Raw genomic sequence first — 23,271 nt, 5'->3', positions numbered from 1 at the left:
TCCGGGGAAGGACATATATTACATTAACATATTTTTGTCCTGGAAAATCAAAGAGCTCTCACGAAAATATAAAGCCTAAATACACGTGGACGAAGTAGCGGACTCATCTAGTTAGGATTTAGAAAAAATATTTAAACACTAAACAATCCCGCGACTTCGTCCGCGTGGATTTAGGTTTATAAAAATCCTGTTTAACTCTTTAATTTTCTGGGATAAAAAGTAACCTATGACCTTCCCCGGGTTGTAAGCTAACTCTGTACCAAACTTCATCAAAATCGGTTAAACTGTTGGGCCATGGAAAGCTAGCAGACAGATAGACAGACAAACACACTTTCGCATTTATAATATTAGTATGGATTGATTTTCTAATGGAATCCTATAACAGTAATAATCACTAATCAGTATGACGTAATTTGATAAGTACCTACCTACCTAATTAGCTGATACAAATTACAAATTCAACGACTGTTTTTGATAACGATAAGAGCCCGATTCACAATCGCCAAATAAACTTTTAAGTTTTTGTATTGGAAATCTGTCAACATCAGATAGTATATGTTTCGCGGTTGTGAAACAGGCCTTAGTTTTAATAATCAGGATATTACTACGCAACAAAACAAATTCCCTATTTACAAAATTTTCCATTAGTTAACTCGTTCTTGTAATGGCAGTAAAAACCATTTAGGTATAAGATTATTGTGATTCTTTTTAGACACAACATACAGGTTTATCATTCAACATACCAATTGTGATGTTTTGTACAGGAACCTACAATTGACAAACTTCTACAAGCAACGTTCTAAAATAAATAATCATAATATATCCTCAGACCTATGCATCCACCACCAGGTTATTAAAATCTCATTCTATTTCTATGGCATGTACTGCTGCATAGGGCTATGAACGTAGGGCTATTTTAGGTAGATATTGCAGAGGTATACCACCTCTACTCGCTGTCAATTGACTGACTGGCAGCTATCAATAATATTAAGAATAAACTTCGAACATCGCTCAAATATGGAACACATACAAAAATCCTCCTGTTCTCGCAACGCATCAATGAGTCAAAGTCAAAGTCAAAACCTTTATTCAAAGTAGGTAAAAAAATTACGCTTTTTGATAGTCGGTTTGCATTTGTAAGATGATGATACAGTAGTGATAATTTTTACGCGAACTTAAAACTAAAGCTACGAAGGTTGCAAACGCGCCCAGGTCTGAGAAGAGCCCACAACAAACTCAGCATTCCCTTCCATACAATCGTCACGTCAACAAGTCATTCCCTTCACAACCATCGAGCCAATAATATAGCTGATGTGCTCTATACTCGATTTCTCGCAGCCATTAACCCTTGCCAGATATTAAGTACTTACCACAAAAACTATTACGTATAAATATACCTAGTACCGTCAATTACTCCAAGAATCGTAGATACCTTTTGATATGCTTTTGATTCATTAATATATTCATTGTATTGAATAGACCTGTGTGCTGTCAATATATCAAGGTCGAGGTCAATGTCCTATACACATCGTGTATTGAAAACGCTTAGTCGCAAAACCGTATTACTTTGCCAGCTAGACAAAAGTGAAACTGGCTGTGTAACGGCCAACACAAACAGACGGAGTGAAGTGGAGTCGAGTATTTTTGATGATTACTTAAACTCATTTTAACATACTGCTGAAATTGGTAAACTGAAAACAAAACAGGGAGGATGCGCGCCGCACTAGTGATATGCTAGCTTGTCGCTCGCTGTAGAGCCTTTATATACCAAAGTATGCAGTGATTGCAAAACAAGTAGAGGTACCTACTTCCAATCTGAAGTTGCAAGTTGCAACATGACGGTAAGCGCAGGTCATAGACTAAGGATTGTGTAGTCTAGCTGAGATCTGTTTTGTACAATACGCAATCATACCTATGGTTCGCGACAGGTCGAGATGGCATTCGGGGTATGACGCCCCGCACATCACTCGCGCTCGTCCGCACCAGGTTACTGCGGGGGCTGAGTGGGTGTGCGTGGCATTTCCACCCTGATTACCATCTCGACCTGTCGCGTACTATACGCCTCGTGTTCAGATTGGTCAACTTGATTTGCTTGCACCATTAATAAAGCTATACGTTTGAATTGTTATCAAGAAATCCGCGCCTCAGCTCTGTCGCTGCGCCTTGACTTCCTCCACGTAGAATTAGGTTTTTAAAAATCCCGTGGGAGCAAAAATTAGCCTATGTCTATCCCCGGGATGCAAGCTATCTTTGTGTCTGTATCAAATTTCGTCAAAACGTCGGTGAAAAGCTATCATACAGACAGACCTGGGGAACTCTTTGATTTTCCGGGATAAAAAGTAGTGACATAGCACTCTGAAAGTCTTTATCCATGCAAAAATCACGTTCGATCCGTGGCTCCGTTACAGCGTGATTGAAGAACAAAGCACACTGATATGGGTAGTGATTAGTATGGATTTTAAAATTTCAAATTCAATGTAGGGCAAAATATTTTCGCTCCCGTTTACATTATTTACCTAGGTATGTATTGTGGTCTATTGACAGCACATTATTGGAATCAAGGTCAACACCAGTTCACGCGATGTGCTTATTTTAAACGGACGCATTTTTGCGTGGCTTTAACAATTCCGGATTCAATATGGCGACTTATCTGCCTACCAAATTATGCGACCTGATATTATGCTTAGATAATATTAAGCTGTGATAGCCTAGTGGTTAAGACGTCCGCCTCCTAATCGGGAGGTCGGGGGTTCAATCACGGGCACGAACCTGTAACTTTTCGGAGTTAAGTGCGTTTTAAGTAATTAAAGATCACTTGCTTTAACTGTGGAAAACATCGTGAGGAAACCTGCATGCCTGAGTTTTCCATAATATTCTCAAAGGTGTGTGAAGTCTGCCAATCCGCACTTGGCCAGCGTGGTGACTATGGGCAACAACTCTTCTCAACCGTGCTCTGTAGTGAGCCGGCAATGAATTAATTATGACGACGATGATAATAATAATATTATGCTACCTATATATTATAATATAACTAATATTTTCCCTATGGGTTATATCGAAAAACCTGGCACGGTAACCATTAATTATATCAGCTTATCAGGACGCTGAAAATGTCTTGAATTACTAGGGCTTTAAGTTTAAAAGTGTTTATTAGCATTATGTTGATACATAAGTATTAAGTATGCCAAACTTTTGAGTTTATGACGCTTCTGCCAGAGTGAACTAGAGTAAGGGAACTCTCGGTTTAATCCTGAATAACGTGCCAGTGACGTCGAAGCCATTTTGTTAGAAGTTCCCTAACTGTCGTGAACTGTGCTTCTGCATTTGACTGAAACCTATATAATCAAATCGAATTAGATTTCGGATCGACCATCGATACCTATATCTGATTGGAAAAGATAGCGTAGAAATTATCGTATTTTAAGGAACTCACCAAGCAGCATCAGAACTCCGACGAAAGATACACAGGAGTACAGGAACGGGAGATATGTCCATAAATCTGCGAACAAAAATAAACAATGCATATTTTTTTGAGGGTTCCTTACCTCAAAACGAAAAAAGGAACCCTTATAAGATCACTTCGTTGTCTGCCCGTCCGTCTGTATGTGGTGTATGTCAAGAAACCTATAGGGTACTTTCCGTTCCCTAGAATCATGAAATTTGGCAGGTAGGAACTTCATTTATGGGGGGAGTGAGTGGAAGGGAGAGCCTCAAACTATTGAGAACACATTAGTATCCCACCCCAAGGTCATAACAAAACATTGGCCACGAAACAATCGAGGTGCAACTACACAGTCAATTAGGCACAAACAACAAGGAATCATGATCGGCTAGTTTAGTATGCATTCATTCATTATAACGCCGTACGCAGTCGACATTGTTCTGCTGACCCTTTTTGTATGTTTCCTGCTCACAAAAGAGAGAATCTAAAATTTTAAATGAAAATATCATTTTTCAAAAATATCATTGGTATTTGGAAAAGTAAAAAGTAGTAAGTAAAGGGAAAGTGTATTTCAGGATTTTTGGAAATTCTACCCCCTCACTGAATTTCAAAAATTGCACTTGACAAAAGCAGGGTCAGCTAGATAGAAATAAATACTTACTTAACAAAGCATCAAGGCTGGATCTGTCTAACCATGCAGAGATGACGTAAGCAAGACCAAGCATGGCCACTCCAAGAAGGGCCAGCACGGTGAAGGTCTCGTACACTCGTCCCTTCAAACCTCTGTAGCCCAGAAACCCACTGGACTCCGAGAATAGATATGCGAATGGCAGGAACACAAACAGAGAGAGGTTTGAGAATAGAAACACATGATTCCATAGACCTAAAAAAAGTATTGAGTTAGTTATTTATTCTGTTACACAAACTGCAATAATTGTCTTATCATTTAAGTGTTTAGACTACCGTGACTGATTTCTATTATACATGTATGACAAAACGGATTTACTCACATATTTCGTCAACATAGCCCGACTTGTTTCGAACCCATCCCATCGTTTTGACGCGTGCGCGAACTGAGTCCCTGTGAGAAAGGAACCTGTATGGGTTCCAAACTAGTCGGGCTTACATCGACGAAATACGGGAGTAATACCGTTTTGTCATACATGTCTTATCATTGTTTTGAAATAGTTATTAATAAATTGTATATTGCAATTCATTGATTGGTATATATTGTACTTTATTGAAAGCCATTAAATACACCAGATTATAGAAATAACACTAACTAGTAGTAAATAAATACTCTTATTTTGAACATAATTAGCATTTCTTCTGTTTTTTATGGTTCTGTACCTCAAAAGGAAAAACGGAACCCTTATAGGATCACTTTGTTGTCTATCTGTCTGTCTGTCAAGAAACCTATAGGGTACTTCCCGTTGACCTAGAATCATGAAATTTGGCAGGAAGGTGGGTCTTATAGCTGGCATTTGTGGAAAAATCTGAAAACCGTGAATTTGTGGTTACATCACACAACAAATAATAATTTGTGGTCATAAACTAATAATTAGTATTTTCAATTTTCAAAGTAAGATAACTATATCAAGTAGGGTATCATATGAAAGGGCTTCACCTGTGCATTGTAAAACTTATTTTTATTTATTTTTACGCAACATAGTTTTTTAATTATCGTGCAAACTGTCGAAAAAATACGACTGAATTACGGAACCGTCGTAGCGCGAGCCTGACTCGCACTTGGCCGGTTTTTTTTCTATTTTTCTGTACTAAGAAAATCTATTACCTACAAGATTAATATTAAATTATTTAGGCGCGCTCCGCCAAGCACTAGTCATAAATTTATAAAAAATTAAGCATAATTTTGTTTTATCTCTGAATTTATATTTTTTTCTGAATTTTATTTCTGACTATCATTTCTACATTGTTGCCAATGCAATGACTATGTTTGAATAGTGCAATCACTAAGATATTTGAATAATGCAATCTCTGTGGTTTTAGAAACAACTATTTATTAGAATAAAAAAAAATCTTTCTGTTTCTAAATAACTACCAAAAGTGTGCTTACCTTGTATAAGAGAGCTGTTCAGCCACTTGACATAGTAGCTATTTGGGTACAATATGAGCACTTCATTGCTGACTATTGACACGGGCAGCAACAGTGCCGAGCCCAAGGACACGGCCAGAGCGAACGTGCACAGCCATAGACTTATCCTGTAGACCTTCACTTCGTCTTCGTCAACGCTGAAGTAATCTTCACTGTCCCGCCGACGAAACTTCTCAATCAACATGAACGAGAAGAGGTACAGTAGTATAAACAAAAGCAGGAATATCTGTGAACAAACATATTTACTATTAGTTTTGTACTGTTAATACGCGTTGAATTATTATTATGATTAAAATACAAAGTGACACGAGAGAAACTTACGATCTGCTCTCGAACATTGTTATGAAATATTTGCTCCCTTAAGTCGGCCTCCTCATCATCCATCGTTTTTTACTTAACTTTATCTTCCTATAGATATTCTTTTGGGTATAATGTTAAAATTGCACTTCATTTTTGCAAATGATCGCAAACCATACTTTCCCGAAATCTCAAATCACTAAAGAACTTTTAACTTTCAATGAAGATTTTCATTTCTATCACAATCAAAAACTAAGATTTACCTGATAATTATTTTTGTATTTTTAAAATTTAAATGAACGCTCAGACGAATGATTTAAAACAAGACTAATTTTTTTAGACCTTTTTTGTTTTTTTATGGCGCTGTCACGTTGTCGCCTATCAACCACTGTCAAATATGACTAAAATGTCAAATATGAAAATTATCTCTGTCTATGGTTAAAGCTTTACCCAGATAAGCCAACAAGTCTGCTGTCTGCTGCCAACTTAAGCCAGTTAAGGTACCTACGCTACGCGCTTTATTCACCATCCATCCCGGCTGTACTTCAGCACAAAACAAGTAAATAACTAATGAGAAATACAATGACGCCACGAATTCAAAGTTTGTTTTGCAACTAAAGTTGTATTCCTTCCTTGTAAAAATCGGTTACACGATAAGGGACAAAAAATAGGTTAGCTACGTCTCTATTTATTACATTAGTAACTTTATCTGTGCTCTCAATTTAGTGTGAATGAGAAAGTAGACGTTCCTATATCTAGCTTTATTACTCTATCTACGATTTCAGTGTTTTTCTATCTCTATGAGATACAGTCATAGACAATCTATGTCTATGAGTGGTTACCCCCCCAACCCCTATGGCCCCCTCTGTCAATGTCATTGATGTCATTTAAGCAAGTGCCAAAACAAACGTAGTGATCTTGTAGTGATTATATTCTCTTTGGCCAAAACTCAAAAGCGCCGTCAAGAGCGCCGTGTCGTTGGTCGTTGTCGTTTATTTTTATTTACACTTCTAAAAGTTAAAATAAAAATAATTATGATAATGGATTCGAAAAATCTTTGAAAGGTCAACATGCTAGGACATCATAAAGAAGTAGAAAACAGTTTGACCGAGAAGAAAAATGAAACGGGTATGTTACGTATGGTTATGTGTATGATAATAATGTCTTTAATTCATTTTTATCCATACTAAATCATAAATGCGAAGAGTCTGCCTGCTACCTTTTGCGGCCCGTGTGCTTAACCGATTGCGATGAAATTTGCTACAGAGATAGCTTGCTTTCTGGAGATGACAAAGGCTACTTTGTATCCCGGAAAATCAAAGAGGGGATCTTTTATAAACCTAAATCTACGTGGATGAAGTCGCTGACATCTAGTCTAGTGTCTAATAAATTTAACCAATGTGGTAAACCAGCCCTGAGTGCAAAGGCGGGCAGTACATTGGCAAACATCATCTAGAATGTGCAAACTATTTTAATTATTTATTACCTATACATTAGTTTCAGGGTTGGATGTAACAAGTATAAAACCAGAATTTTCTGTTAGAATAGTTGTCTGTGATCACTATTTAACAAAGCCTTTGCCTGGGATTGATGTTATATATTCAGAATTCAGAGGATCAGATATAAAGCAGGTAATAATATTATAATTTGCTTGCGGGTAGGCTTGCTGAACATGCTGTACAAAATATTATTATAAACCTTTCTCATTTCATATTTTTAATGATGTTGAAAGCTGTATAAAGGATCCCATAAATTAAATTAGTACCATAGACAAATGGAAAATTGCATTGTTTTATATTATTCAGAAATACTACAATTAACAAAAAAAAATGAAAGTACCTAGAATGGGACAGGTCGAGATGGCAATCGGAGTATGAGGCGGGGGGATGCTAATCCAGTGCAGGCTAGTGCGGGTGACGTGCGGGTGTGCGGGGCGGCCCCGCACCTCATACCCCAATTGCCAGCTCGACCGGTCGCGTACTCACTATACATTTTCTTTACAAATAATGTATAAGCCGTTATTTACTTAAAATAATGACATTTTTGACAAAAAATTTGCCATGCACGCTCACTTAATTTTTAAATTGGATTAACATTTGTAAACTAGTAACAATGTGAAATTGTATAATATAATACCCATATTATTCTGTAATAATATGGGTACAATTTGCCTGAAATAAATAACATTATTATTATTATTATATGTAATAGGTGCCAGTTTTAAGAATATTTGGACCTACACCTGAAGGAAGAAAAGCATGTTTGCACATACATGGGGTTTTCCCTTATTTTTACATACCATGTCAGACTCCAAACCCAGAGCCACAATTTTTATATCAAGTAAGTAGTATAGATAATAACATTCATAAATATATAATATTATGTACTCCAATTTTGCTAAAGATAATGCACAAACTAAATGAATAAGTTAAAAAGTAGTGTCGTCAGTTTAGTTCCACAACGTTCCCTAAATAAAAAAAAACTTTTATTAATCTGCCCATTACATAATGATTTACTAGTTAATTTGTCCAACAAATATTTTTTTCAAAGAATATACTATTAGCTATATTAACAACGTATGCAGATCACAGAGGCATAGAAGCACTGCTTACCCTAGTTCAATGTTCCTTTCTCTATAACCTGTCACTAAATAGGTATCTACCTAACTAATGTCTACCCTAGTTTTAAAACCTATGCACACCACTGAATATTAATCATGACTAATATTCCCCTAATCCCTCTCACTATTAGGCATAAAGTTTGTGTTGGAATAGTGCAATGGGTGGGGTTTGAATTGCTGATCTTTCAGATTCCACTCAACCTTTAACCATTGATCTATTGAGGTTTTATTACCACCTACATTGTTTTTCTGTCATGAAACCGGAATAAATAATTTGTGTGCTGAAAACAAAATAAAACAAGCTCTTGCTCTTTACAGATAGCAGCCAGCCTAGACAAAGCTTTAAACATTGCTTTAAAGCAAGCAACATCAGCAAATCAACATGTGTACAAAATAACTTTAGTAAAAGGATTGTAAGTACATGAATCTTTAGGGTTTCATCATTTATCTTCTTACCCCATGCTGCAGCTGGCATTTGTCAATACATTCAACCAATTTACAGTCATGATATAGTCTACCAGTTTATTCAATGTCATGCTGTACCAAATAATTTTTCGAACTATACCTTTTATGGTCACAAACCTGGTGTTCCTAAGCCAATTAATGGACTCTCAATTGAGCTACGCAAGAGCGATATTTGGGAGACGGCACTTACGCAGTTTTGTAGTCTACCACCACAGAGTCTACCTCTTGCATTCCCAAATGTTGTTACATAGAAAATATGACCCACGCGGAAATTACCTATATATCCTTAACTAGTTTTTGCTCTGAGCTTCTTTTGCATTTTTGCGTTAAGGCAATTTTGATACGAAAGTGAAGCAGTGTTTACAGTCTGACTATGCTACTGAATTGTGGACGTTTGATCTCAATCATCAGCCCAGTAGTTTACGAGACTTGCGCTCAAATAAAAAGACACAAACTTATCTAGGTATTAATGATGAAGAACTTAATATAGGTAAACTGTTATTTTCAGACCCTTTTATGGATTTCATGATAAAGAACACCTATTTTTAAAAATATTCTTGTATAGTCCTGGTCTTATAAGACAAGCAGTTGAACTATGTAGTAATGGAGCAATTTTGGGACAATCTCTACAACCACATGAATCCCATTTAAATTTTACATTGCAATTCTTCATTGACTTTAATCTTTTTGGAATGAGTAACATTGATTTACAGTCTGTGAAATTTCGTAAAAATGGATTGTCACAGTATAGCGACGAACCCACTAAATCATTTGACGACATGAGCTGGGGTTTGAAACCTGAAAGCAGTTGTTTTTACGAAGCAGATTGTATAGCGTCTCATATAATAAATCGTCAAAAAGTAGGCAAAGGTGATGGTATCGAAAACCCCGGTCTTGAGGAAGTGTGGAATCAAGAAATAGAAAGGCGAAAACAACTAAATGTATCGATAAGTTCCAAATCGTTATCTCAAGGCCGTATAGGCGTTGAAGAAACTGATACACACAGTAAATTTGAAAAAATCATGGCTTTAAAATTATCAGATTTAGTTGATAAACCAGTAGATGTCAATAATCTAAAAGAATTAGTGCATTATCCAGCGGAAACTCAAGATGGTTCAGAATTACTGAATGCTACTGATATAAGTAATCATATACGAGATAGTACAGTAAATTTAAGTATTAACACTACTTTAAGAAGAGTGCAAGAGGAGTCAAGTTACGATATGGATGATACTGTTGTTAATGAAGATGTTGCATTAAATAGCAGTTTTTCTTTAAAATATAGCCAGGTTTTCTGTGAGTAACTATAATAACTGAATTTTATTGCATGTATGCCAAAAAACTCTCTTATTTCATAATTGTAAAAAGTAATATTTTATTTTAGTGGACAACGATGATTTAGAATTGGTTGATATATTGCAAGATCTAGATGAACAACCAGTTGAAGATGATAGTGTTATGGGTACCCCAGCAAACGATGATGTCGATAACGAAACAGAATTTGATGATGCTGAATATTCACAAATATTTAATGATGAAACTGTTCTTCTGGATCCCTATGCTTGGTACGTTATTTTTGTTAGTCATGTTATACTAACCATCCCTTTAAATTCATATTTGCGAAACAAAAACTGTAAAAAACTATTTTTCTCTATTTTAAATAAGTTGAGATTATAATAAGTGTATTATTATCTAAATATATGTATTTCAGTTAAATAATTACAGCAACAAGGAAGATAGCGAGGAATCGCCAAATTGGAATGATTCTTTTTGGGATGGAGCTAATATGCCACAGTTGGATGGAACTTTTGACGATGACCGTTTGTAACCTTTTCTTAGTTTTGAAACAATTTAATTAAAGTATGTAATAAATGATTATGAAACGACTCTTTATCTTTTCAGATGTAAAGAAAGTAAGAAAAAGAAAAATGAGACCTCTTAAAGTAGGTTTATCTAGACCTAAAGGTAAAAAGAAAATAGATTTAAAAAAATTATCTGAAAAACACAAAATTAAGACAGATCAAGACAAAGGAAGTGATAGTGAATCAGATGAAATTAATGTGTCTCGAGAAACAATTGAAGATATATCTAGTTTGCATCTTAAGAGAACATCTAACTTTAATTCTCCTCTAAAAGACAATTGTGATGTGGGAATTTATAGCAATAATCAAGATAGCGAAAAGTTCATTTCGACTCCATGTCAAAAAGTAGATAATAAACAAATTGTTGAACGTATTTTATTTAAAGAAGAGGCAAGGTCGAATTTAGCTAAAAGTATATATGATAAACGAAATAAAGATACTAATGCAGCTAGTCTGTACGATATAAATAAAGAATTTCAGCCAGTGGCAGGCCCATCAAATATTAATAATGTGAAAAATGATTCGATGAATATTTCTTTTTTAGACAATTATGATTTAACACCTGAAGAAGATGTAGGAATAGAAAGCTTTTATGACAGATCGAAGATATTCGATTTATCTATTGAGGATAGAAACAAAGCTGAAAACGAATATATTGAGACGAAAAGTCAAAGTATATTAGAAAGTAAAGCAAATATTTTATATTTAAAAACTGAACAAAATTCTTTGAATTTAGCCAGAGATCAGAAAATCAACAAAACTACAAAAATATTAACTCCAAAAATAAGGCCGCCTACTAGAGAATTTATTTTATCGACATTGGAAAAGTATTCTATTCCAAAAACTAAAAATCCCGAACCTTTTTACTCGTGCCACAAAGATGTTGGTGATAAGGTAGAAATCGGTCAAATGGTAATAAAACTAAACAGTAAACTGGCTCGAGACCAAAAACCTTTTGATAAAGTTTTAGATGTAACTAGTATAGAAGAGTGGCGTCAGTTATTATTTTTACAAACTAACGAAATCTCTGAAGAACCTTCGAAGCCTGATGCACTGAAATTATTACTAGCTAGCAATAGACAATGTATATTGAGACCTTTGAAACGACCACCATTGCGTAGTGAAGTTATAAAATGGATTGAAAATAACAAAAACAATGCACAAGCTGATGAATTGCCTCATAATATTACTGAAGATATTCGCGTAAATATTGATGAGCTAGAAAGTTCTCAAGCTATAGGCCTCAATGAATTAAACAACACGATTAGCTTAGAGTCAACAGAAAAGGTAGGTACTTCTACTCTCGTCGATTTGAATATGGTAAGCTGAAACAAATGTTTTATTGATACTAACATTTTTATTGTAACAGGAAAAATCGGATTTAAATAATACGCTTCAAGTCACAATGCAACCTGATGGGTCATATCTTTGTTTTGGAAGTAGTGAAAAAAATAAAGAAAATTCTTTTCTAACCCCAATAGTAGAGGTAAAGTAAATATCAAAATGTTTCTATAATATATAAAAATACTGATTATGTTTATAATTGGGAATGTATTTTGCAGACCGACTTTCTTACATTAATGCTTTTAGAAGTACATACTTCAGTTAGAGGAGATTTGAATCCTGATCCAGCTTTCGATCAAATACAAGCTGTATTTCTTACAGTTAAAAACGACTGTCCGCCCAATCACCATTTACAAAGAAATGTTACCGAAATATTTGTTGTCGATAGCTCAAAAGAAACAAAATACTTAGACAAATGTGTGTTTAATTACAAAATTTGTTACGTAGATGACGAAAATGTCGTTTTTGAAAAGATCATAGATTTCGTAAAAACACACGATCCTGATATAATGTGTGGATATGAAATCGAAATGAACTCTTGGGGTTACGTGATGGAAAGAGCACAAGTATTGGGTTTGGAAATGATAAAAGAGGTTTCTCGAATCACGGAGAAAAATCGTCAAAAACGCTATAGACATGATGAAAATGAATTAGAAGGCAGAGTAATTGGGAGGATCACATTCAACGTGTGGCGCTTATTTCGATACGAGCTTGCTTTATCAAGCTTCAGTTTTGAGAACTGCATGTATGAAGTGTTGAAAGAAAGAGTGCCGTCGTACAGTTTTGCTCAACTGGCCGAATGGTGGAACGACCAGTCAAGAATATTGCGATGGATTCCCGTGGAATATTACATGACCAAATTAAACGGAACTGTCAGAATGTTAGATAAGCTTGATATAATCAGTAAGTTTTACTCCTTGATCTGTTTGTAATAAAAGCTTACGTTCTTAGAGTTTTTGTGGAAATTACAGACTCTGGTTGAACTTTATGTCATAAAACTTGCTTCTCAAATTTTTTCTTACTTCTGAGGGTTGGAGTAATAAGTAATTAATCGTTAGGTTAGGTACATGTCGAATGCAAATCTAGGTACAGTACGCGGCCGAAAGTAATGTACCTTTAGACGGAGATAGCAAATTTGTAAAGCGTTGTACCTGTCGTTATATTATTATGTCCCTGATGTAGGTATGAGTGACAGAGAACGCTCTACAAAGCCGAAATGTCAAACTAAAGGGCGATGTTCATTACTTTCTGCCGCATACTGTATCTAAGTAGAAAGAAAAGTCCTGACTCATCATGGCCCTACCTGAACCCTTGGACCTAGAAAACTGAAATTTTGCTTAGAGTTTCCATTTAAAATGTAGACTAAGGCCGGATTTTTCTGTTTCCACAAGATCGAAGCCACGGGCGGTCGCTAATAAGTTCACTACAACATAAAATCCCTTGATCGATGTTAATGTCTATCAAAAGGTTGTCTATTGGAGAATCTCATACTCCTAAAATTCTCTAATACTCTGCTAGAAGCAAAAAGGTTGCCTTTCCATGTAGTTAGTTATGTAACTCCTGAGTCCTGACTTCAAATTTTTTTTTAAAGAGTATTAGCCAAGTTTCTGAAATGTTCCCCTTTCCCCTCCAATTAAGCGTAAAGCTTGTGCTAGGAGTAGGTACGACAATAGTGCAACGGGTGGGATTTCAACCTGCGACCTTTCGGTTTTCAGTCCGCTCCTTTAACCATTGAGCTATTGAGGCTCTTGATTTGGACTTGTGAAATCTGATAAAGAATATTTACTTCTTTTTCTATTTATACTTAATCATTCGATGTTTTAGATCGTACATCAGAATTGGCGCGACTATTTGGTCTTCAATGGTGGGAAGTGCTGTCCAGGGGATCTCAATTTCGAGTTGAATCGTTAATGCTTCGTGCAGCCAGACCGCTCAATTTGGTCGCGTTATCCCCCACCGTGAAACAGAGGGCTGCCATGCGCGCTCCAGAATGCTTACCTCTTATATTTGAACCAGGTAAAAAATGAAAGTTATGTTACTTTTTCAGATGCTTAAAAATATAATCAAACAAATCTCACTAAAACTAATATTAATCCGCTTTCTTTAATTTTTATAATATCCTCTACCCTAAGGTTGCCTGGAAGAGATCGCTATTTCAGCGATAAGGCCGCCTATTGTACATGCTATCTTTGTTATATGTCTATTGTTTTTGTTTTGGTGTACAATAAAGCATATTTTACTTTACTTTACTTTACTTTATTATACTTTATGATTTCATATTGGTTGAGATTCAATCTTCTATTTGGCGGTCCAGAGTCTCTAAATTTTCGGAGTTTTAAGCAAATTGTCACATACTTTAACGGTAAAGTAAAACATCGTGAGGAAACCTGTATGCCTGAGAGTTGTGTGTGAAGTCTACCAATCTACTTGGCCATCGTGGACTATGACTTAAATCCTCCTCATCCTGAGAGGACATGTGGTCAGTAGAGGGCCTGTGATGGGTTGAGACGATGATGTTGATGAGTTTCAATTTATTTCAAGTTCTAGCGATACTGCACTTCCACTTTTAGTTCTCCCACTCCAGGGTGGGCTATATCATATTTTTCAAGGGATAACATAATGGCCCATAGATGAACGGCATATTGCATTTAACATTATTCAAGGCGCTATCATTTCAGATATAGCGACTAGCATGTAATTCAAATCATATGTGAATATGTAAATATAATACTTTCAATACTTACAAATTACATAATACTTGTGATAAAATTCCTTCGACTTCAATTCAATTTCCAGAATTGAAAACTTTGTTGTTGTTTCAGAATCTCGTTTCTACACTGATCCTGTTATAGTATTGGATTTTCAAAGCCTGTATCCATCAATGATGATAGCCTATAATTACTGTTTCTCTACTTGCATAGGAAGAGTGCAAAACATAAACGGGTAAGCATCACTACCCATATCATAAATGCGAAAGTGTGTTTGTTTGTTGGTTTGTTAGCTTATTAGTTTTTGGTTTGTCCTTCAATCACGCCGCAACGGAGCAACGGCTCGATGTGATTTTTTTGCATGGGTATAATTAAAGACCTGGAGAGTGACATAGGCAACTTTTTATCCCGGAAAATCAAAGAGTTCCCACGGGATTTTTTAAAACCTAAATCCACGCGGACGAAGTCGCGGGCATCCTAGTCTAAATATATAAAAGGACTGACTGACTGATCTATCAACGCACAGCTCAAACTACTGGACGAATCGGGCTGAAATTTAGCATGCAAAGAGCTGTTATGATGTAGACATCCGCTAAGACAAACTGGCTCACCAGTTTGGCGAAAAAATAATGTAAATATTTGGTGTACCTACGCTTGTTATAAAAAAAAAAGGATTTTTGAAAATTCAACCCCTAAGGGGGTGAAATAGGAGTTTGAAATTTGTGTAGTCCATGCGGACGAAGTCGCGAGCATAAGCTAGTTACAGTATAAATTAATCATTTACAGTGAAGCTCCCTATGAATTTGGAGCGTGGCGGTTACGAATACCACATACTAAATTGGAGACATTAGTAAAAAATGGCCTCATCCATTGGTCGCCCGTAGGAGTAGGGTTTGTCAAGTCGTCCGTCCGTCGAGGGGTCTTGCCGGCCTTGTTGCGCAGGATCCTGGCGGCGAGGCAAGCTGTCAAGAAAGGCATGAAGCTGCAGACGGATGAGGCCGTGAAGAAGGCTATGCATTCGCGGCAGTTAGGTATGTTCATATTTAACCGTTTAAAAAAGCTGTGATAGCCTAGTGGTTAGGACGTCGGCCTTGTAATTGGAGGTCGGGGGTTCGATCCCGGGCATGCACCTCTAACTTTTCGGAGCTATGTGCGTTTTAAGTAATTAAATATCACTTGCTTTAACGGTGAAGGAAAACATCGTGAGGAAACCTGCATGCCTGAGAGTTCTCCATAATGTTCTCAAAGGTGTGTGAAGTCTACCAATCCGCACATGGCTAGCGTGGTAGACTATGGCTAAAACCCTTCTCACTCTGAGAGGAAACCCGTGCTCTGTAGTGAGCCGGTGATGGGTTGATCATGATGATATTTAACCGACTTCAACAAAAGGAGGACTACATATTCGCCCATATGTAGGTAGGTAGGAATGTAGGTATGTAGGTATGTAGGTCCGCGATTATCTCAAAGGCCAATGTACCGATTTTGATATTTATTCACTATAGTATTTTCATACTTTCAGAAAGGTTTTAGTATATAACACACCTAGGTACCATTCTTATATACGAAGTGATAAGTGCATTAATGTAAAATTATATCACCAATGTTTTTGATATGGATACCGATTTCTCCGAGATTTGAATAAAACCTAGTATTTTATACTTAAGTGGTGATGGAGTCTAATCTAGAACAAAAATTTTTTGTCTCTTTGGTGATCAGTTTTTCAAAAGATTCAAGAAAATGGTTTGTTGAAGGTTTGAAGCTAATAGCGAACGTGACGTACGGATATACAGCGGCCAACTTCAGCGGTCGAATGCCGTGTGTGGAGGTCGGTGACAGTGTGGTGGCCAAGGGCAGAGAGACGTTAGAGCGCGCCATCAAACTGGTGAAGAGTAGCCAGTGGAATGCCAAGGTTCGTATGACTTCGGGATATAGGTTTTTAAAAATCTCGTGACCATTCTTTGATTTTCCGGATTAAAAGTACTATATGATAATCCAGGGTATAATCTATCTCCATTCCAAATTTAAGGTAAATCCATCCAGTAGTTTTTGCGTGAAACAGTAACAAACACACACACAAACTTTCGCCTTGATATTATTAGTGTGATCCTAGACATATGTGATTTTTCTTTGGATAGGTACATAGTTTGACCGACACAATTAGGTATTTGACTCCAATTTTTTTATTACTTTATTATAACTAGATAAAAATAATAATGAAGTGAAAAAACTTATTAAATCGATCAAATAACAAAAAAGTTATAAGCATTTAAATATTTCTGGCTAGACAGAGATAGCGATTTAGAATTTTGACGTCACATCTAACTAATGCCATAATAGCTTCGTGCGGTTTCATACAAACTTTCGTTTTGCGAGAAAGGGATAGAAGACCCTCCCACTCCAAAATTAAAATGCCTGTAACTTTGTAAATCTTTGTTGAATTTTAATATTTTTTTTAGCGTACGTCATTATTTTTATCCTAGTTTATAATTAAGTAGGTAATAATATTTATCAAATTCAAAAGTAGGAAAATACCCAATTCATCGATTAACGAGGCTGAAGTGTCAATGGGCGGAGCACATAGCTCCAGGGACTGATAGACGTTAAGGTTCCGAAGTGTTGGAAGACCTCATTAGGTGGACTTCAGGTCGATTTCAGGATCGAACCGCGAGTATCCTCACTCTGGTTCATTCTGCCCAGGTGGTGTACGGCGACACGGACTCTATGTTCGTGCTGGTGCCGGGCGGCACGTGCGCGGAGGCCTTCCACATCGGACAGCAGATAGCCGACGCCGTCACCGCGGACAACCCCTCGCCTGTTACACTCAAGCTGGAAAAGGTACTTTAAAAAAAATAACGAGCAAGTGGGTCACATGATGTTAAGTGATGATTACTGCCGCCCATTAGAAAGAAAGAAAGGAAATCGTTTATATATTTACAGTGGGACAAGGCTCTTTTGGCGCGTGGCTAAAATCGAACTAACGTTGCCGTCAAGTGTTCCCTTTGAACAAAGGGAACACTTGACTTGTTTGAAGAGTCTAAGCCTTTGTTCTACAACTAATGCCCCCCTGTCAATTTCATTCAAGTGCCAAAATAGCCTTGTCGTACTGTACACCATTCATTCGCAGGAAACCATTGCATTTGCAGCAAGGAATAAATTTTTAAAGCCAATCCAAAACTTGAGACTGTATAATTTTTATTATCAAACGACTGCTTGTCGCTATCTGTAGACACTTCCTATATAATATGTCAAAAACCAATGTTCAAAGGCTCTAAAGTTGAGTCCGGTTTATCAGAAATTGTCTGTCAGAAAAAATACTGATGCGCGTCAAAAGGCACCGTGCTCATTCATTTTGTACTAAACCCTGGCGACGTCAGGTCGGATCGAACGTCCGCTTTTGATATTCGCGGAGTGCGACAAAGTTTTCTGATAGAAAATATCTGATAATGTTTGGCTGGACTGTCAAAGTTTAAACTGGGGAAGTCAAAATAGATCTTATAGATTGCAGTGAAGCTTGGGCCAATTGGGTATTTGACTCCAAATTTTTTATTACTTTATTATAAACTAGAATAAAAATAATGACATAAATTGAAAAACTAATTAAATCGATCAAATAACAAAAAAGTTATAAGCATTTTTAAATATTTCTGATTAGACAGAGATAGCGATACAGCAGTTTGACGTCACACCTACTAATGCCATAGTAGCTTCGTGCGGTTTCATACAAATTTTCGTTTTGCGAGAAAGGGATGAAAGACCCTCCCACTCCAAAATTTAAATGCCTGTAACTTTGTAAATCTTTGTTGGATTTTAATATTTTTTTCAGCATACGTCATTATTTTTATCCTAGTTTATAATAAAGTAATGATATTTATCAAATTCAAAAGTAGGCAAATACCCAATAATTATGTCAACTCAGAAAACTCAATGTAATAATTAATGCTTAAAAACAGGTATACCAGCCTTGTATTCTACAAACGAAGAAGCGCTATGTGGGCTATATGTACGAGAGCCCGGATCAAGAGAAGCCCCTATACGAGGCTAAGGGCATAGAAACTGTTCGCAGAGACGGCTGTCCCGCTGGAGTTAAGGTGAGACCTAGCTCTAAACTATTCACCCTATTTAACCCCCGACGCAAACAAAGGGGTGTTATAAGTCGTCGACCTCCCTGGTGCAGTGACGAACGCTGTGGAGGAGTTCCGGGGCTCGATTCCGGCAGGGGCAATTCCAATTGATAATTATAAACTTGTCTTATGGACTCGATCCTGATAACAATGCAATATTTTTGTACTGCAGCGGTGGGATAGCACGCGGGCTCACGCGGCTGAGTTATTCAGTTGGTTATCCGATTTACAAAATGGACGAATTATTAAGTGAAGAAGCCGTAGTGGCTTTCTTATGCGAAGAAGCAGAAAAACTAAAAAGAAAATCTTTTGGGTCATGTGAACTGCAGACTAAATACTAAGCTATGTCGCAGTAGCAAGCGGCACGGCACGGCGCGGCGAAGCGCTTCAAATTATTCTCCGGAGCCAACACTACCGCATCGCGCCCTCGCCGCTCCGCTGCCGCGTTGTAATGCGGTTGAGGTCAAATGAATCAATAGAAATATCGCGCCGCTATAGTATGATTCGACCTTTATGGTAAAATTGACCTGTCAGCTTTTAGCCGTAATAAATCCGTATTTGAACGTAATCTCTCTAATGCTGAGATCTATAGAGCGATTGAGTTAAAACGAGACAGATATACATCTGTCTCGTTTTAACTCTGACTTAAGTCTAAGCAAAGTCAGAGTGCGCTCTATAGATTTCACCCTAAGCTACGATAAGAGTTGTAAGTTTAAAAATTAATTTCAGCTGCTTCAACGTTCTTTATGTGCGTTATTCGAAACTGGCGATATGTCTCTCGTCAAGCGACTGGTGTGCGGCACTCTGTCCAAACTGACTGACGGCAGTCTGTCGCCGCAGGAGCTGTTCTTTACACGGGAGTATCACGGACCCGCAGGGTATCGCCCGGGGGCCGCCGCGCCGCCTAACGAGATCGCCAAGTAAGTCCACTTTACTGCGTGTCTTTTTAACTAGGACAGTATGGGGAGATCCAAAATCATATACAGGGAAACTGTCTTAGGAACTTTTAGATGTTTTGTGTAAAAACAATTTTGGCATAGTCAATTTTTTGGACAAGCTCATATGGGTTCTCCATAAAATAAAATTAAATTGACTAAAATTTTTTTTTGATGCCGATCGACTCAGTTTCATGTCAGGATCATTTCATTGAAAGAAAAAATCGTGATAGCAGAAGTGGGTTAAATCATAAATGTTTTTTCATGGTAATGTATGACGCCAGGCGACTGGTAACGCAAGCAGTTGCGCGACGTCGTGTTATCTCTGCACGTGGCGAATGCGCGTCATTGATTGCAATGCTTTGCCAGGCGGCTGGTATCGCGTGATCGACGTCGCGCGCCGCGCTCGGGTGAGCGCGTGTCGTGGCTGGTGTGCGCAGGCGCGCCCAACACGCCGCTCGTGCGTCTCGCGCACTCGCCGCGCGAGCTGTTGCGCGACGTCGCGTTATCCCCGCACGTGGCGTACTACGCTACGAGGGTATTATTGCCGCCGTTGCACAGGTGCCTGTCTCTACTCGGCGTCGACGTTTTTAAATGGTAAGCTTATTAGATTTTCTTATAGCCCCATTACACGACATAAAAGTGCAAAATACCAGGATTCGTGAACAAAAGATTTCCTCTGCCAGAATTGGTCCTTAGGACCCAAAGATTGATTTAAGAAGTGGAGTCACCAAGATTATAGATGTAAATTGTGGAGGGAGTGGGAGGTGTATTTAGGTGCTGGAACTGCAGCCGCACCAATTTTAAAATTAAAATTAATACCAAAGATATCATTATAAAAAGATAGGCAAAGCACATTCGTATTTAAAAAGTGAAGACAAATTCACACGCGTGCGTGACACGCTTGTGCATACAGTACAGACTACATATTATACTGGCGGGGTGATTACGCTCCTTTGGATAAAGCGACACCTATGGGCATACTTCAAAATATGGGTTCCATTACCTATCTTAATAGAAGTCGTTGGTTTAAACATTAAAATTAAACAGGTGGCAAGAAATCGGCTGGAACCGCGAAGCGCAAATAGAAAGATCAAACGCAGCGGGCGGCATCGTGCGCTACATGCAACGCGGCCGCTGCGCAGTGTGCGGCGCGCGCGGCACTCGCGCGCTGTGTGCCGCCTGCGCCGCGCGCCGCCGGCCCAGCGCCGCGCTACTCGCCGCCAGGCTCGCGCGAGCCGACTCGCACGTGCACTACTGTTACCAAGTGAGTGAAATTAAAAATGGTAGTAGTGAATTATCGACTTGTCAAGGACAGCCCCCCAATTGTGTAAGAATAACCATTTCATGGCTATCGCAATCGTCAAGAATTCTGCCCTTTGATTGGCTGTGAAAAAATGTAAACAGCGAATCAACCAATCAAATGGCAGAATTTCTTGACGATTGCGATAGCCATGAAATGGTTATTCTTACAGAATTGGGGGGCAGGACGTGTTTCGACAATTGAATTATTTCAGCGTTGGTAAAATGTAAAAATTTTCAAAAAATAAAAATAAAAACCGACTTCAATTACCACCAACACTAAAAAGTAAAAAATAATTTAATTTATTACCCAATATATTATGTATACAAGAGTTATTGTAGTTCTACAGTGTTGGTGGTAAGAGAAAGAATTAAGTTTTTTTTTAATTTTTTTTATTTCACAATTTGTAGTGGCCCCATTGTACTAAAATATGATATGCCTGGTTAAAAACCTACTGTTTACCAAGCTGTTACACTAATCGCGAGCAATTTACTCTTATCTATTCAGGAGTTCTGTTCTCCATCTCCGAAGATATTCATCAGATCTTCACCAAAGTAAAAAAGACCACCTCTCAAGTATGACCTACCAAACAAAAAATAATCATTAAAATCGTTTCATATTTGGCGGAGAAATCGCGTAACAAACATACAAAAAGACATATATTCGAATTGAGAACCACCTCCTTTTTTCAAGTCGGTTAAAAATATGATATGCCTGGTTAAAAAACCTACTGTTTACCAAGCTGTTACACTAATCGCGAGCAATTTACTCTTATCTATTGAGGAGTTCCGTTCTCCATCTCCGAAGATATTCATCAGATCTTTACTAAATTAAAATGGGACCACCTCTGAAGTATGTCTTACAAAACAAAAAAAGAATCATTAAAATCGTTTCATATTTGGCGGAGTAATCGCGTAACAAACATACAAAAGTAAAATAAAAAAATACATACAGTCGAATTGAGAACCTCCTCCTTTTTTTGAAGTCGGTTAAAAATCTCATACACTATGATAAAAGAGCTATAAGCGCACGCATTGAGTAAAATTTTCAAACGACTAACTTTCTAATGGTCATGTACTTAAAACTGAGCCTTTACTAGTTTGAGATAAAGAATAAAATTTTTTTTTTTTTTAAATCAAACGACCGCTTGTGGCCATCTATATCTATACACTTCCTTTAAAAAAATCTATTTTCGTTTTATCGTTTCAGATCTGTAACTGTTGTTGCGGTCACCCGCGTCACCGAGAATGTGAGAACACGGAGTGCCCTGTGCTGTGGAGACGAGTCACGGCGCTTCAGAAGGTGCAGCAGATACGAGACATTACAACTAACTTGCCGCCAACGTACATGGAAGAAGGAATTGATTTTTAGCATAATATAAGGAATTGTGAATATTTAAAGAATTGTGAAAAATCATAAAAATTAATAATGTAATTAATAATTAATTAATCATATTGTAATAAATCATTATATATTTTATGCTCTTTTGTTTTTAGGCTTCCGTACCCGAAGGACTAAGGCTCTGCTGCAGACAGCAGAGCCTTAGGCTGTCTGTCGGGACTGTATCTCGTGTACCGTAAATAGGTAGAGTTGTAATTTTCACAGAATGTGTAGGTATTTCTATTGCCGTTATAACAATTAATATAAAAAATTAAAAAAAATGGCCCCCATGAAAATTTAAAAATATTGGTATTACTTGTACTGTACGGTACCCTTCGTTTGCGAGTCCGACTCGCACTTGACCGGTTTTTTAAAAAAGCTTGAAAAGCGACAAAATGGAATAATAATAAGGAGCCTAGCAGATATTATTATATTATGTCTTGCAGACTGCAATCTGCAAGCAAATTGGCAAATCTGTCCTAATTATCCACACACGATTTTAATTTATTGTAAAGGCACACAAAACAGGTTGTAACTATAGTCTAATATAAAAACAATAGATAGGTAGATTTTTGTGATAATGCTGGTAGCTGGTATATATGGAGTTATGATAGCTTATCCTTCACTGTAGGCCTTTAGAGGACTTGAATCCAAGGCTGTATAAAAGAAAAACTGTTA

The 23,271-nt window shown here is 37.3% G+C and overlaps 2 protein-coding genes across 4 annotated transcripts in view; one reads left to right on the top strand and one right to left on the bottom strand.

Annotated features, from left to right (window-relative positions):
* lili (LMBR1-like protein) overlaps positions 1-6,236 on the bottom strand; it is a 28,628-nt gene extending 22,392 nt beyond the window's left edge. For both annotated transcript variants that reach the window (XM_034974053.2, XM_034974054.2), the window contains exons 1-4: positions 5,880-6,236; positions 5,520-5,784; positions 4,104-4,325; positions 3,434-3,499 (exon numbers count right to left, since the gene is read on the bottom strand). In XM_034974053.2, coding sequence (XP_034829944.1) covers positions 3,434-3,499; positions 4,104-4,325; positions 5,520-5,784; positions 5,880-5,942 — 616 coding nt within the window. In that variant the 5' untranslated portion in view covers positions 5,943-6,236. The remainder of the gene's footprint in view (positions 1-3,433; positions 3,500-4,103; positions 4,326-5,519; positions 5,785-5,879) is intronic.
* A 570-nt stretch (positions 6,237-6,806) lies between these two features.
* On the top strand, positions 6,807-22,675 carry PolZ1 (DNA polymerase zeta catalytic subunit). 2 transcript variants are annotated; one of them, XM_034974149.2, is made up of 20 exons: positions 6,807-6,983; positions 7,359-7,486; positions 8,067-8,195; positions 8,794-8,888; positions 9,449-10,236; positions 10,325-10,505; positions 10,666-10,760; positions 10,843-12,089; positions 12,172-12,288; positions 12,365-13,049; positions 13,971-14,162; positions 14,969-15,089; positions 15,641-15,885; positions 16,606-16,763; positions 17,552-17,689; positions 18,805-18,942; positions 19,705-19,895; positions 20,280-20,507; positions 20,961-21,177; positions 22,423-22,675. In XM_034974149.2, exons 1-20 carry the CDS (start codon positions 6,926-6,928, stop codon positions 22,582-22,584), a joined length of 5,313 nt encoding a protein of 1,770 aa, XP_034830040.1. In that variant the 5' UTR covers positions 6,807-6,925; the 3' UTR covers positions 22,585-22,675. The 2 variants fall into 2 exon arrangements, with proteins under 2 accessions (XP_034830040.1, XP_069358238.1); XM_069502137.1 differs by having other exon boundaries at positions 7,353-7,486.
* The last annotated feature ends 596 nt before the right edge of the window (positions 22,676-23,271 follow it).

Source organism: Maniola hyperantus, chromosome 12, assembly GCF_902806685.2.
Source record: "Maniola hyperantus chromosome 12, iAphHyp1.2, whole genome shotgun sequence".
NCBI lineage: Eukaryota > Metazoa > Arthropoda > Insecta > Lepidoptera > Nymphalidae > Maniola > Maniola hyperantus.
Note: the sequence above shows the minus strand (reverse complement) of the source record. Positions and strands in the feature narration are given on the sequence as shown.

Coding starts and splice junctions, on each gene's coding strand:
- PolZ1 (XM_069502137.1), top strand. CDS start 6,926: ATGCTAGGACATCATAAAGAAGTAGAAAACAGTTTGACCGAGAAGAAA. Junction 8,889..9,448: donor ATAACTTTAGTAAAAGGATT/GTAAGTACATGA, acceptor TGTTATTTTCAG/ACCCTTTTATGGATTTCATG. Junction 17,690..18,804: donor TTACACTCAAGCTGGAAAAG/GTACTTTAAAAA, acceptor GCTTAAAAACAG/GTATACCAGCCTTGTATTCT.